Source organism: Coregonus clupeaformis, chromosome 14 (genome assembly GCF_020615455.1).
Source record: "Coregonus clupeaformis isolate EN_2021a chromosome 14, ASM2061545v1, whole genome shotgun sequence".
Lineage (NCBI taxonomy): Eukaryota > Metazoa > Chordata > Actinopteri > Salmoniformes > Salmonidae > Coregonus > Coregonus clupeaformis.
The window spans coordinates 36,353,460-36,375,344 of record NC_059205.1 but is presented as its reverse complement, the minus strand read 5'-3'; the positions used below and the strand labels follow the sequence as shown (position 1 = coordinate 36,375,344).

The following is a 21,885-nucleotide window of genomic DNA, read 5'->3' as shown; positions in this document are numbered from 1 at the left end:
CACGGGGGAGAGACGAACCCAAGACATTTTTAGGGGGGGCTCACACCGTGGACGACGGGACTGCTGGAGGCAGATAAGGGGCGAGTTGGTGGACGAGGAGAGAAGGCCACCGGGTTACGGGAGCCATTGGCGAGTAGAGGGAAGGAATATGTAGAGGCACGACGAGAGGTACTGAGGTGTGTAGCCAGCCCAGTCCGGCCCGTCCCTGCTCCCCGCACCAAGCCTGTGGTGCGCGTCGTCAGGCCGATCCGGCCCGTTCCTGCTCCCCGCACCAAGCCTGTGGTGCGCGACGTCAGCCCAGTCCGGCCCTGCTCCCTGCACCAAGCCTGTGGTGCGCTTCGTCAGCCTGGTTCGGCCCGTCCCTGCTCCCCGCACCAAGCCTGTGGTGCGCGTCGTCAGCCCGGTCCGGCCCGTTCCTGCTCCCCGCACCAAGCCTGTGGTGCGCGTTGTCAGTCCGGCACAGCCCGTGCCTGGGTCACCGGTGCCTGGTCAGGTACCGGTTAGCTGCTCCACATCGGAGCCTGAGCGATCCGCTCCACCGATGTCCAGTCCAGATCCAGCCAGCAGGGCCAGACCGGACCAGGGGCGCTATGGGGGGTTTGTTGCAGGGTGGGGGTCAAGCCCGGAGCCGGAACCGCCTCCGAGGAGGAATGCCCACCCGGCCCTTCCCTGTTCGGTTTATGTTTGGCGCGGTCGCAGTCCGCGCCTTTGGGGGGGTACTGTCACGCACTGGCTCTGGGACTCTGTTATGTTGAGCCAGGGTGTGTTGTTTCTATGTGTTTTGTGTTCTAGGTTTTTTATCTAGTTCATTTGTTTCTATGTTGGCCGGTGTGGTTCTCAATCAGAGGCAACGTGTATCAGCTGTTGCTTGTTGTCTCTGATTGGGAACCATACTTAGGCAGCCTGTTTTCCACAGTGTGTTGTGGGATCTTGTTCCGTGTATGGTTTGTTTCTGTTACTAAGGACTTCACGTATCGTTTTGTTGTTTTGTTCGTTCGTGGTGAATGAATAAATAAGTATGTTCACTCATCACGCTGCGCATTGGTCCACTTCCTTCAGCGATCGTGACAGGGTGGCTATTTTAAATATATATATAAAATATATTATGATTTGTTTAACACTTTTTTGGTTACTACATGATTCCATATGTGTTATTTCATAGTTTTGATGTCTTTACTATTATTCTACAATGTAGAAAATAGTAAAAATAAAGAAAAACCCTTGAATGAGTAGGTGTTCTAAAACTTTTGACCGGTAGTGTATGTCTATGAATTGCTGTCTGTAGATGGCTGTACATTTCTACATTTCAATCTCATCCAACTACTCTACTTTTCAATTAATCTATTCCAAGAACTACAGAAGGACAACTTGATTAACCATAATCTAGCCCAACCACATCCCATCACCCCTCCACTAAACTAGACTAATTGCATCCTGGCTGCGTAAGTGCAGCAACAGGGGTTCCTGTTCGACGTCACTTGGAGTCCAGGACACAATCCACATTTCTAATCTCAGGAGACAAGAAATCCGCCATTTAAAAGAGCTTTATTCCCGCTAAATAATAATCTTTAGCTCCTCTACATGCGCGGGGGGGTTTGCTAGAGCAGCAGAAGAAACAACAACCTTGTTTGGCTTCCTGTGATGTCATAAACCGCCGCCACCGCTTCCCTAAGTAGGGCGCCTCCTGGCAGTCAGTGGCATGGGGAAGGCTGGGAGATGGAGGGAGAGAGATGGGTAAATAGTCCCGTTAATCCATGCCCAGTCACAGGGAGGGGAGGGGAGAGGAGGCACAGGCGCTCACTGTGACTCTGATTTAAACAGCCAGAAGAGAAGAAGTGAAGAGGCAGAATTCCTCTGGGCCGGGGAAGGTTTTCTGATGCCTGATTAATTTGTGACAGGAGGGACTCTGTGTTCCGTGCATTGAACTGCTTTCTCATTTATATGGTAATCTCCTTTAAGACAGTACCAGCACAAACTGTTTATTTCCAAAGCATTTCCAGGCTCAAAATCCTCTCTACAGTAAAAAATAAAGAATAAAATAATGCCCTCTATAAACATGACTAGGGGATATAACCTCTCACTTGTTATTGACTAAGTACATTTAGGCAATGTTTACTTTCAGAACATCGCTCCTTTAATAGATAATAGCACCATGCAAGTATTACATCATATTGTATTTCATAAAACATAGGAATCTTCTATCCAGTAAGTCATTTGTGGATATTCGTTTTTTCATATTCAGTGTCTAAACCACTGCTAAGGATGTTGATGTGAAACGTCCCTTTGTGATTCTTCACCACTACAGCCTTCAGTAATTGTTAGTTATCCAGCTCCCAGTACCAATGTCCTGTTAAACTCAGCTTGTGTATAAACTCTAGATATAAGCATCCAGGTATAATGCTTTATAACTTGCTATAAGCAGGTATGAGCCTTTATAATGTCATATAGCAAGGCTATGTTATGTCTCTCTTTGTAAAAACGTATCACCAAACTCTGTTTACCAGTAAGCAGCTCCCTGATCTCCACGTCGGTGGTCTTCCTCAGCAGGCGGACCAGGGCTGGGATCCCCCCACAGTTCTTCAGGGTGATCTTGTTGTCATCGTTGGCCTTTCCGTACACCAGGTTCCTCAGAGCTCCACAGGCGCTCCGGTGCACATCAGTCATCCTGTGATCCAGCAGATCCACCAGCAGCTGGATCCCTCCCTGCCTTCGGATCTGGTGAGAGGAACAGGGAGAGGAGAGAAAAGGAGGATGTTAATGGATCATAACAAATCGATCAAGACTAGATCAAAATGAATATATAGACAAATAACAGTACAAACATGCATGCAATAGTGTAGCTAGCTACTGTTCTATACAATTCAATTCCACAAACTGTCTGCCAAATAAGTAATCTATAGTTTTCAGCATTGACAACAATATCCCTGGAGGCATCCCTATGAATCCTGTTCTTTATTTCACTCAGGTACCTTTCCTCTATAAATCAACTAGAGCCAGGTGAGACAGTTCCTTCCTCCCTCATTAATCTAGAGCAGGGGTACTCAAATCTTACCCTATGAGGTCCGGAGCCTGCTGGTTTTCTGTTCTACCTGATAATTAATTGCACTCACCTGGTGTCCCAGGTCTAAAATCAGTCCCTGATTAGAGGGGAACATTGAAAAGACGCAGTGGAACTGGCTTCGAGGTCCAGAGCTGAGTTTGAGAGCTCAAGAGTCATGTGGCTGCACATTAGTGCTGAGCGATTAGTGCTTTTTGCGGTCGGTTCAGTTTCGGTTCGATTAGTATTTTTTTAAACATTAAATGCAGTATGCATTATGTGGGTTGAATGCTGTAACAACACAGAATAAAACAGTTAAATAAAAGTCCCATGATGGTAGTGACTGCCCATTACTACTTATCACTTATTAACCATCATTTATTTACATTACTTTAATCAAATATTTCAGTTGATGTGTATATTACATTTGTTTTATTTGATGACTTCATTATTTCATTCCAAGTCATCATCTCATCTCTATAGAGCTGCTGCCTATACTGTCTGACAAAATCACTATTTTAGTAGTTCTTCAAAGTAAATAAGGCATACTTTTATGACTGCTTAATACCAACTATCAATCACTTAGATCATGTATTTTCAGGTAGAGATACTTCGCGAAGCAACAGCTGCTCCCTATATCACTTCACGATCGCTCATTCTTCTGTCTCTTCCGTAGCAGCTGTAAAAGAAACACAGACCGGACAAGTAGATACGCAATGGAATATGGTCATTGTAGTTAATTACCACGTTTCCTGTGCTAAACAATGTAGAGTATTGGCCTGTTGGAAACTACAACTCCCTATACATCGCAAAGTTCAGGCTGGATTGATTTATCTCTAGAGGAACTGTGCAATGTGCGCATTGAGCTCACAGAAAAAACCTGAACTAAATGGAATTCAAATAATTCAACCAATGTCGGTCAGTTATTTAAAAAAATAAAAATAACAGAAATGTTGGTTAATCTGCACACAGACAGACAGGCCAAGGACACACTGTCTCAGAGAGACAGAGGACAGAGTGACATATTGACAGAGTGACAGAGGAAGTGAGATGAGATGACCTGGCAGAGTGTCACACACATAAGCATACGTATGTGTGTATGCACGCACACTGGAGGAGTGGTGCCAACAGTCAGCAGATGTGCTGCCAGGTCCAACAGAATGGATCAGCACTGCTGCTGTTGCTGTCCAGCTCAACTCCAATTAAACACAGAGGAGAAAAATCTTTACAAATCAGAACCTGTTTATCTGGGTGCTCTGTTGGCAAAGGTGATAGACACTGGCTCGCAAGATTGCAGGCTACATACATGCTGCCATTATCCAGTACATGTTGTATATTCCCTTCTGTTTATGAAGACACTTACTATACAAATCTCCCTCCATCTCCATTGCTCTACTGTTACTAAAATAGAGTGCCCATTAAATAGTAATTTCCTTCACACAGCCTTCTACTCCAAAAATAACCAAGATACTGCTAGGCAAGACAAGGTACCATGATGACACACACAGCTAACGTGCATCGCCTCGCAGTACTATAAATACACTACATGTCCAAAACTATGTGGACACCTGTTCGGCGAACATCTCATTACAAAATCATGGGTATTAATATGGAGTTGGTCCCCCTTTTGCTTCTATAACAGCCTCCACTCTTCTGGGAAGGCTTTCCACTAAATGTTGGAACATTGCTGCTGGAACTTGCTTCCATTCAGCCACAAGAGCATTAGTGAGGTCGGGCACTGATGTTGACCAATTAGGCCTGGCTCACAGTCGGCGTTCCAATTAATCCCAAAGCTGTTCAATGGGGTTGTGGTCAGGGCTCTGTGCAGGCCAGTCAAGTTCTCCCACACCAATCTCGACAAACAATTTCTGTATGGACCTCGCTTTGTTTACAGGGGCATTGTCATGCTGAAACAGGAAAGGGCCTTCCCCAAAGTGTTGCCACAAAGTTGTAAGCACAGAATCGTCTAGAATGTCACTGCATGCTGTAGCGTTAAGATTTCCCTTCACTGGAACTAAGGGGCCTAGTCCGAACCATGAAAAACAGCCCCACACCATTATTCCTCCTCCACCAAACTTTACAGTTGGCACTATGCATTGGGGCAGGTAGCGTTTTCCTGGCATCCGCCAAACCCAGAGTTGTCCGTCGGACTGCCAGATGGTGAAGCGTGATTCATCACTCCAGAGAACGTGTTTCCACTGCTTCAGAGTCCAATGGCGGCGAGCTTTACACATTTACATTTACATTTACATCATTTAGCAGATGCTCTTATCCAGAGCGACTTACAAATTGGTGCATTCAACTTATGATAGCCAGTGGGACAACCACTTTTTGTTTTTTTGTGTGGGGGGGTAGAAGGATTAATTTATTCTATTCCAGGTATTCCTTAAAGAGGTAGGGTTTCAAGTGTCTCCGGAAGGTGGTCAGTGACTCCGCTGTCCTGGCGTCGTGGGGGAGCTTGTTCCACCATTGGGGTGCCAGAGCAGCAAATAGCTTTGGCTGGGCTGAGCGGGAACTGAGCTTCCGTAGAGGTAGGGGAGCTAGCAGGCCAGAGGTGGATGAATGTAGTGCCCTCGTTTGGGTGTAGGGTCTGATCAGAGCCTGAAGGTAAGGAGGTGCCGTTCCCCTTACAGCTCCTTGGCAAGCACCATGGTCTTGTAGTAGATGCGAGCCTCAACTGGAAGCCAGTCGACGCTTGGCATTGTGCATGGTGATCTTAGGCTTGTGTGCGGCAGCTCGGCCATGGAAACCCATTTCATGAAGCTCCCGACGAACAGTTCTTGTGCTGACGTTGCTTCCATAGGCAGTTTGGAATGCGGTAGTGAGTGTTACAACCGAGGACAGACAGTTTTTACGCGCTACGCTCTTCAGCACTCGGCGGTCCCGTTCTGTTAGCTTGTGTGGCCTACCACTTCGCGGCTGAGCCGTTGTTGCTCCTAGATGTTTCCACTTCACAATAACAGCACTTACAGTTGACCGGGGCAGCTCTAGCAGGGCAGAAATTTGAAGAAATGACTTGTTGGAAAGGTGGCATCCTATGACGGTGCCACGTTGAAAGTCACTGAGCTCTTCAGTAAGGCCATTCTACTGCCAGTGTTTGTCTATGGAGATTGCATGGCTGTGTGCTCGATTTTATACACCTGTCAGCAACGGGTGTGGCTGAAAGAGCCGAATCCACTAATTTGAAGGGGTGTCCACATACCTTTGAATATATAGTATATCACTGTATGTGTGTGTGTGTCTATGTGTGTGATTGCCAAAGTGTGTGTGTGCGTGTGGTGTGTGTATGTGTGTGTGTCTGCCCATGTTGCCTGTGTGATATATCTGTCTGAGAGAGGCGATGAGATGAGCGTCAGCAGTGTTCCAGGAAAAGCTATCAGCTGACCTAAATGACTTTCTTCCAATCCCTCCCAGACAGCATCTCACCTGCAACTTATCTCTCCATCTCAACCTCCCCCATCTCACCATCCCTCCACCTCACCCAGCCAATGTCCCCACATACACTACCGGTCAAAAGTTTTAGAACACCTACCCATTCAAGGGTTTTTCTTTATTTTTACAATTTTCTACATTGTAGAATAATAGTGAAGACATCAAAACTATGAAATAGCACATATGGAATCATGCAGTAACCAAAAAAGTGTTAAACAAATCAAAATATAATTGAGATTCTTCAAATAGCCACCCTTTGCCTTGATGACAGCTTTGCACACTCTTGGCATTCTCTCAACCAGCTTCATGAGGTAGTCACCTGGAATGCATTTCAATTAACAGGTGTGCCTTCTTAAAAGTTAATTTGTGGAATTTCTTTCCTTCTTAATGCGTTTGAGCCAATCAGTTGTGTTGTGACAAGGTATACAGAAGATAGCCCTATTTGGTAAAAGGCCAAGTCCATGTTATGGCAAGAACAGCTCAAATAAGCAAAGAGAAACGACAGTCCATCATTACTTTAAGACATGAAGGTCAGTCAATACGGAACATTTCAAGAACTTTGAAAGTTTCTTCAAGTGCAGTCGCAAAAACCATCAAGCGCTATGATGAAACTGGCTCTCATGAGGACCGCCACAGGATTGGAAGACCCAGAGTTCATTAGAGTTACCAGACTCAGAAATTGCAGCCCAAATAAATGCTTCACGGAGTTCAAGTTACAGACACATCTCAACATCAACTGTTCAGAGGAGACTGTGTTAATCAGGCCTTCATGGTCAAATTACTGCAAAGAAACCACTACTAAAGGACACCAATAATAAGAAGAGACTTGTTTGGGCCAAGAAACACGAGCAATGGACATTAGACCGGTGGAAATGTGTCCTTTAGTCTGGAGTCCATATTTGATATTTTTGGTTCCGACCGCAGTGTCTTTGTGAGACGCGGTGTGGGTGAACGGATGATCTCCACATGTGTATTTCCCACGTAAAGCATGGAGGAGGAGGTGTTATGGTGTGGGGGTGCTTTGCTGGTGACACTGTCTGTGATTTATTTAGAATTCAAGGCACACTTAACCAGCATGGCTACCACATCATTCTGCAGCGATACGCCATCCCATCTGGTTTGGGCTTAGTGGGACTATCATTTGTTTTTCAACAGGACAATGACCCAACACACCTCCAGGCTGTGTAAGGGCTATTTGACCAAGAAGGAGAGTGATGGAGTGCTGCATCAGATGACCTGGCCTCCACAATCCCCCGACCTCAACCAAATTGAGATGGTTTGGGATGAGTCGGACCGCAGAGTGAAGGAAAAGCAGCCAACAAGTGCTCAACATATGTTGGAAAAGCATTCCAGGTGAAGCTGGTTGAGAGAATGCCAAGAGTGTGCAAAGCTGTCATCAAGGCAAAGGGTGGCTATTTGAATAGTCTTTTTTAACACTTTTTTGGTTACTACATGATTTCATAGTTTTGATGTCTTCACTATTATTTTACAATGTAGAAAATATTAAAATAAAGAAAAACCCTTGAATGAGTAGGTGTTCTAAAACGTTTGACTGGTAGTGTATCACACACAGATATCACACACACCAAGCTATCCAACATCCCCACATTAGGGTGAGGAAAGTCAGGTAAAGCAAGAGCAGGCAATACTATATCTCTACTAATGTGAGGAGAATTCACAATTCTATCACCTGGGATTGATCCTGAGCTAGAATTGTGAATTATTCTCTAAAACGGTTTCACAAAAGGTATAGATTTGAGATGATGTACTGAACATGAGAGTAGAGGCGGACTTTGCATACGTTTCAAATTAAACAACAGCTGCCCAGGGCCCACCTACTGGCTGATTCTGATTGTTTTTAAGCCCAATGTGTTAACCACAGATTCAACAACTTTATGGGACCTATACATTTCATAATGTATAGCAGTGGATGCAGCTGTCCCCGCTAGCACATGGCAGTAGAAATGTATGAGGAGCCATATCGGCCTGGTGCAGGTTACCTCAGACTTGATCTTGTTGTCTCCAAAGCACAGGTGTTGGAGGTAGGCTGCAGCGTTGGACTGGACCGAGGGGAACTGGTGCTGCAGCATTTGAATCACCTCAGGCAGCTCTGGGTCTCTCCAGCCAAACTCCCTGCAGGGGACCACGGGAAACACAGGGCTGAATACAGAACAGCACTGGATGGGTACAGGAATCTGCATCCTAAATGGCACCCATAAGGCTCTGGTCAAAAGTACTGCACTACATAGGGAATAGGGTGCCATTTGGGACTCAGAAACAAGCACGCTAAACAAAACACTCACTGTCTATTATTCTGAAATCTTCTATCTATCTTTTCAGATGACTGCAATCTAGTGATTACTGTATGTGGTAAATTGCAGAAGCTGTTGTGGTGGTAATTTCTATTAGTGGTGTTTTGGTATAATGTAATTTCTGCACCTTTTTGTTCTCTTTTGCCTTTGGCTTGGTTCATTGTGTGTGTAGCAATATTCATCTGTGACTACTAAGTTAGACACTTAGGCTACATTGCATTGAGATACTGTCACGCCCTGGCTCTGGGGACTCTTTATGTTGAGTTTCTATGTTTAGTTTTCTAGGTTTATGTTCTAGATCGTGTGGATCTATGTTGGCCAGGGTGGTTCCCAATCAGAGGCAGCTGATTCTCGTTGTCTCTGATTGGGAACCATACTTAGGCAGCCTGTTTGGCACAGTTAATTGTGGGATCTTGATCTGTATAGGTTTGTGGTGTTTAACCTTTAGACTTCACGTATCGTTTTGTTGTTTTGTTGTTATTGTTAAAGTACTCATTAAAAGATGTACGCCTATCACACTGCGCCTTGGTCCGGTTCTTACAACGATCGTGACAGAAGATCCCACCAAAGAAGGACCAAGCAGCGTGTTCAGGAGCAGACACCGGGAAAGGAACTGGAGAAGTTGGCGATGTCCCAGGTGGGCGAATGGTGGTCTTGGGAGGACATGTTCGCGGGCAAAGGGCCATGGGCAAAAGTTAAAGCCCTGGCGAGAGAGGAGGTACGGCGCCAACCGTGCCGTCGTCGGACAGGCGAGAGGCAACCCCAATACATTTTTTGGGGGGCACACGGCATGGACGACGGGGCTGCTGGAGGCAGCTACAGGGCGAGTTTGTGGACTAGGAGAGGAGGCCACCAGGTTACGGGGGCCATTGGTCATGAGGGGGAAGGAGAGTGTAGAGGCACGGCGAGAGGTACTGGGGTGTGTTACCAGTCCGGCCCGTTCCTGTCCCTCGCACAAGGCCAGTGGTGTGTGTCCCCAGTACGGTCCGGCCTGTTCCTGTCCCTCGCACCAAGCCTGTGGTGCGCGTCGCCAGCCCGGCCCAGCCTGTTCCTGCCCCTCGCACCAAGCCTGTGGTGCGCGTCGCCAGCCCGGTTCGGCCTGTTCCTGCTCCCCGCACCAAGCCAGTGGTGCGCGTCGCCAGCCCGGCCCGGCCTGTTCCTGCCCCTCGCACCAAGCCTGTGGTGCGCGTTGCCAGCCCGGTCCGGCCTGTTCCTGCTCCCCGCACCAAGCCTGTGGTGCGCGTCGCCAGCCCGGTCCGGCCTGTTCCTGCTCCCCGCACCAAGCCAGTGGTGCGCGTCGCCAGCCCGGTCCGGCCTGTTCCTGCTCCCCGCACCAAGCCAGTGCTGCGCGTCGTCAGCCCGGTCCGGCCCGTTCCTGCTCCCCGCACTAAGCCAGTGGTGCGCGTCGTCAGTCCGCCACGGTCCGTGCCTGTTCCACCTGGTCCGGCACCGGTCAGCTGCTCCACGCCGGAGCCAGAGCAATCCGCTCCACCGGTGTTCAGTCCAGCTCCGGCCAGCAGGGCCAGACCACGTGGGCGAGAGAGAGAGTGGTGGTCAAGCCCGGAGCCGGATCCGCCTCCGAGGCGGAATGCCCACCCGGCTCCTACCCTCTTGAGTTTGGTTGGCGCGGTCGCAGTCCGCGCCTTTGGGGGGGGGTACTGTCACGCCCTGGCTCTGGGGACTCTTATGTTGAGCCAGGGTGTGTAGTGTCTATGTTGTATTTTCTATGTTTCGTTCTAGTTCGTGTTTTCTATGTTGGCCAGGGTGGTTCCCAATCAGAGGCAGCTGATTCTCGTTGTCTCTGATTGGGAACCATACTTGGGCAGCCGGTTGGCACTAGTTTATTGTGGGATCTTGTTCTGTATAGGTTTGTGTTGGTGAACCTTTTGACTTCACGTATCGTTTTGTTGTTTATATAAAGTACTCATTAAAAGATGTACGCCTATCACGCTGCGCCTTGGTCCGGTTCTTACAACGATCGTGACAGATACACTTACAGAGCAGGAAAACAAAGTGACACATGACATATGCATTGTCCGTCTAAAACAAACATAGGCATGAATAATGAACAACGTAATATGCGTGTTGAGCATGAAAAAGCTTGAGTGTGTGTGACATATTTGCCAAACAAACAACCCCCATAGCACACGGTCTAGTGTGAAAAAACATTTGAGTTCTAAGAGATATTCAAATCAAGAACAAGGCTTGCTTTCTATTCCCACAAGTTATGAGTGAAATCATTCAACAGAGAATGACACAGGCTAGAACTGAAACCCTACTCTTGGAGAATGAGAGATACTTTCATCCAGCATTATCCTCTGGCGATGCTAGCTATGGTGCTTTAGTGCGTTAGCCTGAGGCTAGCAATGGACTGTCAGAGCCCCCTGTCATCCCCCTGCCCGCCGTGTTACCCCACACCCCACTACCACACCTCTCTTATCGGCACACCTAGACAGACAGACAGACAGACAGACAGACAGACAGACAGACAGACAGACAGACAGACAGACAGACAGACAGACAGACAGACAGACAGAGAGAGAGAGAGAGAGAGAGAGACAGAGAGAGAGAGAGAGAGAGAGAGAGACACACTGGTGCAAAGGCAGCACCCTCCCTGTACACACCTTCCAGCACCTGTCCAACCTCCAACCATCACAGCTGTCTGCAATCAGGTCTTTCAGTTTGTCAGTTAGCTCTCTCACTTACAACACAGATGCCCCAGTTCTGGCTTCTCAACTCCACTTCACCAGCTCTCAAAGACAGAGAATCAATTGCATTAACGAGTGGGTTCACGTAAGAGAGAAAGAGAGAGAGAGAGTTTGGATGAGGGAGAGACGTGTGCGAGAGAGAGAGAGAGGAGGGGGAAGAGAGGAAGAGAAATGTGAGAAAGAGGGAGATGAGGGGGGAATAGAGAGATGTGTGAGAGAAGTAGAGATGTGTGATGAGAGGGAGAGAGGGAGAGAGAGAGAGTGCAAGCGAGAGAGAGAGCGGGAGTGAGAGAGATGAAAACTAGGAACAGAGAGCTAATTCTGATCCAAAAGGCTTGGCAGCTGCGGAGCTGCCACAGTCAGTGATGTACCCACTCTGACGGCTAAGAGCCTCAGGACCATTTCATCTCCCCACAATCCTTCTCCCAGCAATACCAACCACTAATAACATGAGCAAGGGAGAAATGGAAGAGGCTATGACCATTTACAAAGAAAGAGAAATGTTAACTTTCAAAAAGGTCAACAGAGTGATGGGGGTCTAGTTGGGATTCTCTCCAACCTCAATCACATAAAACAAAACCCAGAGAAATAAAACACCAGGGAGCCCAGCTCTCGACGTCTCTTCTGAGCCTCTTCAGAACTGTCACAAAGAAAGTGGTGTTTCAAACAGTAGGGGAGCAGTGTACCAACCAAACACTGTGGAATATCATTCAATTTCCAGAATACATGGGCAGTTGCCAAGTCTCCCTGCACCCTTCTACCAAGCAGCTGAACCCCACACTAGTGGGCACTGGGCATGCTCAGTAAAGTTCAGGCATTAGCTAGGCTACACTGTTACCCAACTGAGCACTTATTGTTGAGTGATTGTAGCTGACTAGTGTGCAGCCGTCAGAAATGATTTCCTGTGAATATAATTTATCAAAGGGAACGAACGCAGAGGAGCAGGGAGGGACTGAGATCCTTTAGTTAAAAAAAATTGACCAATGGGAGAAAGAATGTTTCAAAAGTTTTTTTTTTCTCCTCTCATTGCTGATGATTATGAAGCTTGTTCACATGCTCTATGGTGTGTCCCTGTGAGGCATGGTTGCATTAGCAACAACATTCATCCATAGACATATTCATCTCTCTATTAACCAGTGGTGTAAACTACTTAAGTAAAAATACTTTAAAGTACTACTTGAGTCGTTTTTTGGGGTATCTGTACTTTACTTTACTATTTATATTTTGATTACTTTTACTTTTACTCCACTACATTCCTAAAGAAAGGAAAATGGTCCAATTCACACACTTATCAAGAGAACATCCCTGGACATCCCTACTGCCTCTGATCTGGCGGACTCACTAAACACACATGCTTCATTTGTAAATTATGTCTGAGTGTTGGAGTTTGCCCTTGACTCAGTAAATAAATAAAAACTAGAAAATCTGGTTTGCCTAATATAAGGAATTTGAAATTATTTATAATTTACTTTTGATACTTAAGTATATTTAAAACTAAATACTTTTAGGCTTTTACTCAAGTAGTATTTTACTGAGTGACTTTCACTTTTACTTGAGTCATTTTCTATTATGGTATCTTTAATTTTACTCAAGTATGACAATTGAGTACTTTTTCTACCACTGCTCTTAACTAGCTATTGTCTGCTATGTACTATAATGATGATTACGTCTGTGCATCTGAGCATTTGTAGACCAAATACAACTTCATAAAAAATAATCTAAAGATGATGTAACCTTGCATAAGTCACATATGGGTTAATTGGGCAATTAAAATGCTCAAATAGTTTGTGCAAACTGCTGTATGTTTAATCATATCCAATTAGGAAGTAGGTCGCTCGCTGAAACATCGCCTAGAGTCATTACAGTACTGTACATAGGGTTTTAAGTTCTTTAAAGAGGCAATCTGCGATTGATACATCAATTTTGGGACTTTTATATGAAAACACATGAGAGAAAAAAGAAGAAACCTGCACACTGCTCTTGCTAATATCACTGCTCTTCATTAAGCTTTAAGTATTGGCCTCAAGGCCTTCTTCAGAGCTTTTTCATTAAAAAAATAAGAAAATAAAAACATGTTTTCACTTTGTCATTATGGGGTATTGTGTGTAGATGGGTGAGAAAAATATTTTGAATTCAGGCTGTAATAAGTCAAAGGGTATGAATACTTTCTGAAGGCACTATAGTGCACTTCTTTTGACCAGAGTCCTAGGCCATCTTCAAGACTAGTGCACTATATAGGGAATAGGATGCCATTTCAGACCTATGTCTGTGTTAGTTTAGCTGTTTAGCCCACATTTATTGAAATTAGGCTCTGAACCCGAAATGTGATGCAAAGCTCTCAGATCCCCCAGCCAGCCAGCCAGCCAGCCAGACAGCCAGCCAGCCAGCCAGCCAGCCAGACACCGGGGCCGGGGGGATGAAGTGAACATAAAAGGACCACTACAAGAGTGGTCAAACCATTAAAATAGAGGTTATGGCTCTTATTTACAGCATCTGCGAGAGGTTAGAGCTCAGAATAGGACACTAGTGGCTGGATTAGCCTCAGCAGGGGAGTCCTCAAGCCGACTTCCCCAAGAACTCACATACACATGTATGTACACGCATGTACTCACGTACGCATGCACGCACACTCATATGCACTCAAACACACACTTGCACACACACACACACACACACACATGCGCACACATGCACGCATGCACGTACCCGTGCGCACACACACACACACACACACACACACTGGCCTATGACCACTGCATCTCCCTACATAGAGCACAGTCAGACAAGCATTACTTTACTATAGAATCTTGCAGAATACCAGTAAATAAAGAAACAAATTGTGCATCCCAATGCACAGAGCAGCATATGAAAAACATTAATGCTGCTTAGCTTGTACCGTACACTAGTACTGACCTGAATAGATGTACCGTATATTCATTGTATTCATTCATTGCCCTCAGCAGTAGCCGTGCTTTTCAGCTACAATGAATGTTCTTCCTCAACCGCATCGGCCTTTCCAGAGGGCATGGACGGATGTACGACTCGGACTCTGAATCTTGAACATTAAGGGACACTAACTGCAGCGGGCGGCAGCATGAGAAAATCCAGCCTCTCGCCCTCATCACATAACCAGAGCCACAGCCACAAAGGTTGGGTAGGCTCATTGATTCCTTAGGGACTCCAGTGCTGTGTTTGTCAGTTCACTTCTTCATTAGAGAATTACCCAAGGACCATTATTCATCCAAACGGCTGTGTAACCGCCTATGATAATGCCACTGTCCTCACATCTCATCTCATCCTCCCTCTTTAATCTCACACCACAGCCCTGAAAGCTATAAAAGAGAGAAGCATCGCTCAGTCAAATGACCTGAAAACATCATATGCCAACGTTGAGTAGTACATTCAGAAAGTATTCACACCCCTTGACTTTTTCCACATTTTGTTGTGTTACAGCCTGAATTTAAAATGCATCCTGTTTGCAATAAGGCACTAAAGTAAAACTGCAAGAAATGTGACAAAGAAATTAACTTTATGTCCTAAATACAAAGCGTTATGTTTGGGGCAAATCCAACACAACTCACCACTGAGTACCACTCTCCATACTGTATATTCAAACATAGTAGTGGCTGCATCATGTTATGGGTATGCTTGTAATCGTTAAGGACTGGGGAGTTTTTCAGGATAAAAAAGAAACAGAATGGAGCTAAGTACAACCAAAATCCTCGAGGAAAACCTGGTTCAGTCTGCTTTCCACCAGACACTGGGAGATGAATTCACCTTTCAGCAGGACAATATCCTAAAACACAAGGTAAAATTTACACTGGAGTTGCTTACCAAGATGACAGTGAATGTTGCTGAGTTGGCCAAGTTACAAGATTTGACTTAAATCTGCTTGGAAATCTATGGCAAGAAAAAATGGTTGTCTAGCAATGATCAACAACCAATTTGACAGAGCTTGAAGAATTCTGAAAAGAATAATGGGCAAATGTTGCACAATCCATGTGTGGAAAGCTCTTAGATACTTACTCAGAAAGACTCACAGCTGTAATCACTGCCAAAGGTGATTCTAACATGTATTGACCCAGGGGGTTAAATACTCATCTAATCAAGATATACAGTATTAGGGGTTTCTTGTTATATATATATATATATATATATATATATATTTTTTTTATTTTTATTTTATTATTATTATTATTATTATTATTAATTTTTTTCTTTACAAATGTTAGACTTTTTCTTCCACTTTGACATAAGAGTATTTTGTGTAGATCATTGACAAAAAATTACAATAAAATCCATTTTAATCCCACTTTGTAACACAACAAAATGTGGAAAAAGTCAAGGGGTGTGAATACTTTTTGAAGGCACTGTATATTTATCTTTCTATCTATTTGTCAGTGTTGGTAATGTATTTTCTGACATTTTCTCTATGTGTGTATTCCCATCTCAGCGCTCTCAGTGCTTTGAAGGAGAAAAGAGCGGTTTGCATAACACTTCACATGAGTTACATATCTGGGGTCCAAATGGACTGATTCACAGTGATGAGCTTCATCCTCTCAGGAACAAACGACTGGCTGATCAAAGAATCTGCTGATTTACAACAGAAACGGCCAAGTCAACAAGCTCTCTCTATCTCTCTCACACAGCACTGGGATAGCAGACTGGCATGTCTATAGCATGCATTCTAGAGTAGTGAAGTGTGGAGAGTAGTCAACTCCCTAAGCTGGCCTTTCAACAGCCTTCCTAAAAGACTAAAATGGTAGCTTTTAACTTTAAACGCCACTCATTTTGTAAGAGAGCATGCTATTGTAGTCATTTTCTCAAGGTCTCCCTCATGTCATCTCTAAAAATCATACGGCAAAACATTCCAGGTTGGCAGGGGAGCTGAGGCTGAGGCTGAGTCCCCTCAGTAATGTGAAATATGGCGAGTCACTGGATTGAAACTAACTCATAGGGTTGCAGACAGCTCGTCATTCAGGGCTTTGTTCAAGAGCAGCCAGGTGAAGTTATCTGTCGGCTCCATAGCTGGGAACATTTGCACCAGAATACAGAATGCCGTTCTTGAAGCAATCAAACAATCCCCTCCCCAAATAAAATAGTTATAAATGATGTATTCTAAATGCATGGTTGGGCATTGTAATTAAAGACCATGGGAATGGGGTAGACATTTTAACTGAGATGTTGTTGACTACTGTCTTGGGCCCAAATTATATTTCCTGTGACTTAAGGCTTGTATAATAGAGTGAACACAACAGACACGTCAAAACTGTAAGCAAACACCGCTGCCTCCCACCACAGAGGAATGACACAGAGGGAAAGGAAATATATTATTGATGACTCATGCAATCACTCAAATAAACAGACAGACAGGGGCCTTTCAGATTGGAAGACACACACAGTCATTCAATGTGCATGACTTCATTCTTCAGCAAAAGGTGACATCAGATGTTAAAAAACACAATATAGTGCTATTGTCGATGAGACACAATTATGTAAAATCATCCAAAAACATTATCGAAAACATTTATGATTATTTTGGTTCAGCTTCACAATAAAGAAAAACTATACAATCTGACAGACCTTTACAATGTGACAGATGTAACAAAGATGACCGATCCGTTCCAATACCAATGAGTAACATCATAGAAATATGTTACAATCTGTAATTAACCATATGTTAACTTGGCCACAATATCAGATGACAACTGGTTGTGCAGAATTGATAGACAAGACTGAAGAGCAGCTAACGGTATAAACATTGTACAAGGGAACACGGTTGAAGTGTGATAGTCCATGTAATTGCCCTCGCTCAATGTTCTAGTTTAGTTTAGCCATTCAAGTGTGGACCGTGTATTAAACAAACACATTCATGAGCAACTTGCTTCTCTGCTTCCTTTGTTGCTTTAATCCATCCACAGTCCTCCTGTCTAAACACTATTGGATAGACACTATCAATAAGCTCCATAGACTAAGCTTTTAAAAGCACGACAAAGTGCAAAGGGTTAAATGCTGTACATGTGTGACAGATGTCAAATGAATGTATGGATATCAAATGTGTTTACCTCCACAATGTGAACACTGTCTCTGTGCCACAGCTTTGGTAAGAATGCACACACACTGCCAGTTATGGTTCCTGTGTGTATTTATGAGACATACTTTGCTATCATGCATACCATACTAGACAGTACCATCATACAGTATACTTTGCATGATAAAACAAGACAGCACTTACACTACAACTACTTAACATACAGGGCATTCGGAAAGTATTCAGACCCCTTCACTTTTTCCAAAATTTGTTGCGTTACAGCCTTATTCTAAAACGAATTAAATAAATCTACACACAATACCCCATAATGACAACGTGAAAACAGATTTAGACATTTTTGCAAATGCTGATTTGTATTTTTAATGGATTATCAGATAAAATTGAGTTAATCATGAACATATAGTTAACATTCTTTGTGGCTAACTGAATTGGGCCGTTTGTTTTTGTCTTCAAACACAGTGAAAAGAGCCAGGGTTGAACAGAGTTTAAACTAAACATGAGTGTTTTTGCAAGATAAGGATTGATTGATTGTAGTACTCTGAACTTAATGAAAGTTGAGTTTAGCCGCTCTCAGAGACAAAGGAAGTGGGCGGAGCAATAAAAGAGCGGGAAAACTGAAGAGGACTATATAAGATGGAGGGAGACCTTAAGGATGTGTGCCGCTCTGCAGACGGGTATCGGCTTTGTTGAAAACTTTAATAAAGTCATTTCTTGATGCAACAAAAACTCTGTAAGACCTTATTTGTAATAAAGTATAGTGGTTATTTTCCACAACAATGCATGAAAAAACTAAAACAGAAAAACATTATTTACATAAGTATTCAAACCCTTTGATATGAGACTCGAAATTGAGCTAAGGTGCATCCTGTTTCCACTGATCATCCTTGAGATGTTTCTACAACTTGATTGGAGTCCACCTGTGGTAAATTAAATTTATTGGACATGATTTGGAAAGGCACACACCTGTCTATATAAGAACACAGCGGCCTCCATAATTCTTAAATGGAAGAAGTTTGGAAACACCAAGACTCTTCCTAGAGCTGGCCGCCCGGCCAAACTGAGCAATCGGGGGAGAAGAGCCTTGGTTAGGGAGGTGACCAAGAACCCGATGGTCACTCTGACAGAGCTCCAGAGTACTTCTGTGGAGATGGGAGAACCTTCCAGAAGGACAACCATCTCTGCAGCACTCCACCAATCAGGCCTTTATTGTAGAGTGGCCAGACCGAAGCCACTCCTCAGTAAAAGGCACATGACATCCTGCTTGGAGTTTGCCAAAAGGCAACTAAAGGACTCTGGTCTGATGAAACAAAGATTGAACTATTTGGCCTGAATGGCAAGCATCATGTCTTGAGGAAACCAGGCACCGCTCATCACCTGGCCAATACCATCCCTACGGTGAAGCATGGTGGTGGCAGCATCATGCAGTTGGGATGTTTTTCAGCGGCAGGGTCTCGGAGACTAGTCAGGATCGAGGGAAAGATGAACGGAGCAAAGTACAGAAAGATCCTTGATGAAAACCTGCTCCAGAGTGCTCAGGACCTCAGACTTGGGCGAAAGTTCAAGTTTCAACAGGAACAACCCTAAGCACATAGCCACAACCTGGATTGGACCCAATCGAACATCTCTGGAAAGACCTGAAATAGCTGTGCAACGACACTCCCTATCCAACCTGACAGAGCTTGAGAGGATCTGCAGAGAAGAATGGGAGAAACTCCCCAAATACAGGTGTGCCAAGCGTGTAGCGTCATACCCAAGAAGACTCGAGGCTGTAATCGCTGCCAAAGGTTCTTCAACAAAATACTGATTAAAGGGTCTGAATACTTATGTAAATGTGATATTTCAGTTTTTTATTTTTTATAAATTTGCGAACATTTCTAAAAACCTGTTTTTGCTTTGTCATTATAGGGTATTGTGTGTAAAAAGTAAAGCGGTCTGAATACTTTTCGAATGCACTGTACCCACGCATCACTGTATTGTTGGGGATAAGACTGCAACAGGAGGGGGGGCTTAAAAATCGCAGGTTGGCATTTATTGGGATGACTCATGTGCTGGAGGCAGCTCTGCAGGCTAGTCACTAGCTGGCACAGCCACAAAGCCGTAAAATCTGATTTTAAACCTAACCCTAACTTTAACCCTAACATTAACCACACTGCTAACCTTATGCCTTAACCTTCAATTAAGACACATTTTTAAGATAGGCTAGCAGCTGGCCCATCTAGTGGAAATCGCTCAGCTCTGCCTCCAGGACAAGATTCATCCCAATAAACGTCAACCTGCCCAAAAAAATTGCCCATAAAACATATCATGTGGTAATCGGTATGGATTACCAGTCAGTGAATCCCATATTGTCTATAATAGCCTATGTGGGCCATGGATGTCGGTCAGTCACACTACACGATATATCATATATGTACTTAAATGAGTATTACTTGAGAAAGATTGCATAAAGGGAGAATGATCACATACTGCAAAAGTGACATTCTAAGTTCCTGGATTCTGCCCTCAATTACTGCACAAGTCACAGTAAATCTTGGGATGATGAAGCACATTTAGAAAATGATGAGAGAAAAATGATGATGAATGATGTAAAACGAAGGAGAAAATGGATGATCGTTGGACAATGGATTCCTACTGTCGCTATCCTACTCACACAATCAGCAAGTACCCATAGCCTATCCAAAAAGCTTCTAACTGCTGTCAGAAAAACCCTCAAAGCTTAATTCACTAAAGAGTAACAAATGCCACATTGTCACATCTTTACCATCAATTACTAGATAAGCCTGAAAAGTAAACTTGAGAAACTTGAAGCCAAATAGATACATAAGCCTAATCTATACTGTGCATTTGTGAGAAGGAAATATAATATGTTGGACATGGACCACTGGTGCAACCTTTACCTGAGCTCAATTGGAAGTAAAGTTAATAACAAAACTATTAATCTCTCAGTGAAGTAGCTACTTTAAGTAGTTGGGAATCAGAAGACAATGCAATGGAAAACATAATTTAACTATTCTAATGCTCTTTCATTGGTAAGGAGATGTGCCTGGCATTTGTGTAGTAGACATGAAAGACAGATTCAGTGAATGAGAGATAGAAATATGTAAATAAATGCTGGATTACTTTGTCATTCTTTGCTCGGCTTGATTTTGATTCCAGACAAGGAATTCAGGGTCGTACCTATCAGGAGACAGGCAGAAAGAAAAAAAGGTAGGTGGGTGTCTCGCACAAAGGAGCTTGACAAGAATAAAATAATATTCATTTGACTGTCTTTCTTTCTTAACACTTTTCATATTACACACTTACACTGGATTCAGAACATGCACTAGGTGATTTTATTGTGGTCGATGGGGGTCCATTAAGGAGGGGGTCTTACAAAAACCAAGAAATGTGAGGATCAATAGCAGAGGTGCATAAAGATGGCGGCCCCATGCACTTACCACAAATTCCTTGTATTGCTAAATTCGCCGTATTATATTAATCTCTGTTACTCTTTTTTTGGTATGGTCATTGGCAGAGCATACATGACCCCAATGTTAGCTTTAAGCCGCCGGCAATTAGAAAAACTAAAAAGTAGATTGTGCTGATTTATTGGCACATTAAACCATGTTGCACGCCGTAGTTTAAAAACTCAGTGGCTAATGCTAAAACAATGATGTCATATCTTAATTTTGCCATCTTTATGCACGTTCGCCATTGTCTATCAGCTAGCTCAATTAAGGATTGTTCAGTCATCAGAACCATTATCATGGTTTGTGGAGAGACACGTTCTAGCAATCGTATTATTGTCTTACTTACATTTGGATAGATGTTTTAAGAATATGCTTTCCTATGGTTTACGATTCTCTGCTAAATAGTGACATTGATTATACCCTGCAAACAACCATTGACCATTCGGAAAGTTGTAGCCCTTTCCTGCAGTCAAATGACAATAGGGGGTTTAAAGGGTGTGTGGATGCGTGTGTGTGTGTGTGTGTGTGTATGTGTGTGTTTGTGTGTGTCTCAGTCACCAGATCTCAACCCAGTTGAACACTTATGGGAGATTCTGGAGCAGCGCCTGAGACAGCGTTTTCCACCACCATCAACAATACACCAAATGATGGAATTTGTCATTGAAGAATGGTGTCACATACCTCCAATAGAGTTCCAGTCACTTGTAGAATCTATGCCAAGGCGCATTGAAGCTGTTCTGGCGGTTCGTGGTGGCCCAATGCCCTATTAAGACCCTATATTGGTGTTACCTTCATTTTGGCAGTTACCTGTACATAGTCAATCAAATATAACATCCATAATTGTGGTTGAGTATTTGTTGAGTAAAACATTGTTTCGCTTGTTGATTTTGAACAT

The 21,885-nt window shown here is 44.0% G+C and overlaps 1 protein-coding gene across 6 annotated transcripts in view; it reads right to left on the bottom strand.

The window, feature by feature from the left end:
• The window catches only part of LOC121580958 (catenin delta-2), a 117,330-nt gene that overhangs the window by 27,798 nt on the left and 67,647 nt on the right, over positions 1–21,885 (bottom strand). For 4 of the 6 annotated variants that reach the window (XM_041896190.2, XM_041896192.2, XM_041896191.2 and 1 more), the window contains 3 exons: positions 20,662–20,718; positions 8,470–8,602; positions 2,502–2,715 (listed from right to left, as the gene is read on the bottom strand). In XM_041896190.2, the coding sequence (XP_041752124.1) occupies positions 2,502–2,715; positions 8,470–8,602; positions 20,662–20,718 (404 nt within the window). The remainder of the gene's footprint in view (positions 1–2,501; positions 2,716–8,469; positions 8,603–20,661; positions 20,719–21,885) is intronic. The other 2 variants (XM_041896193.2, XM_041896194.2) reach the window with 1 other exon arrangement.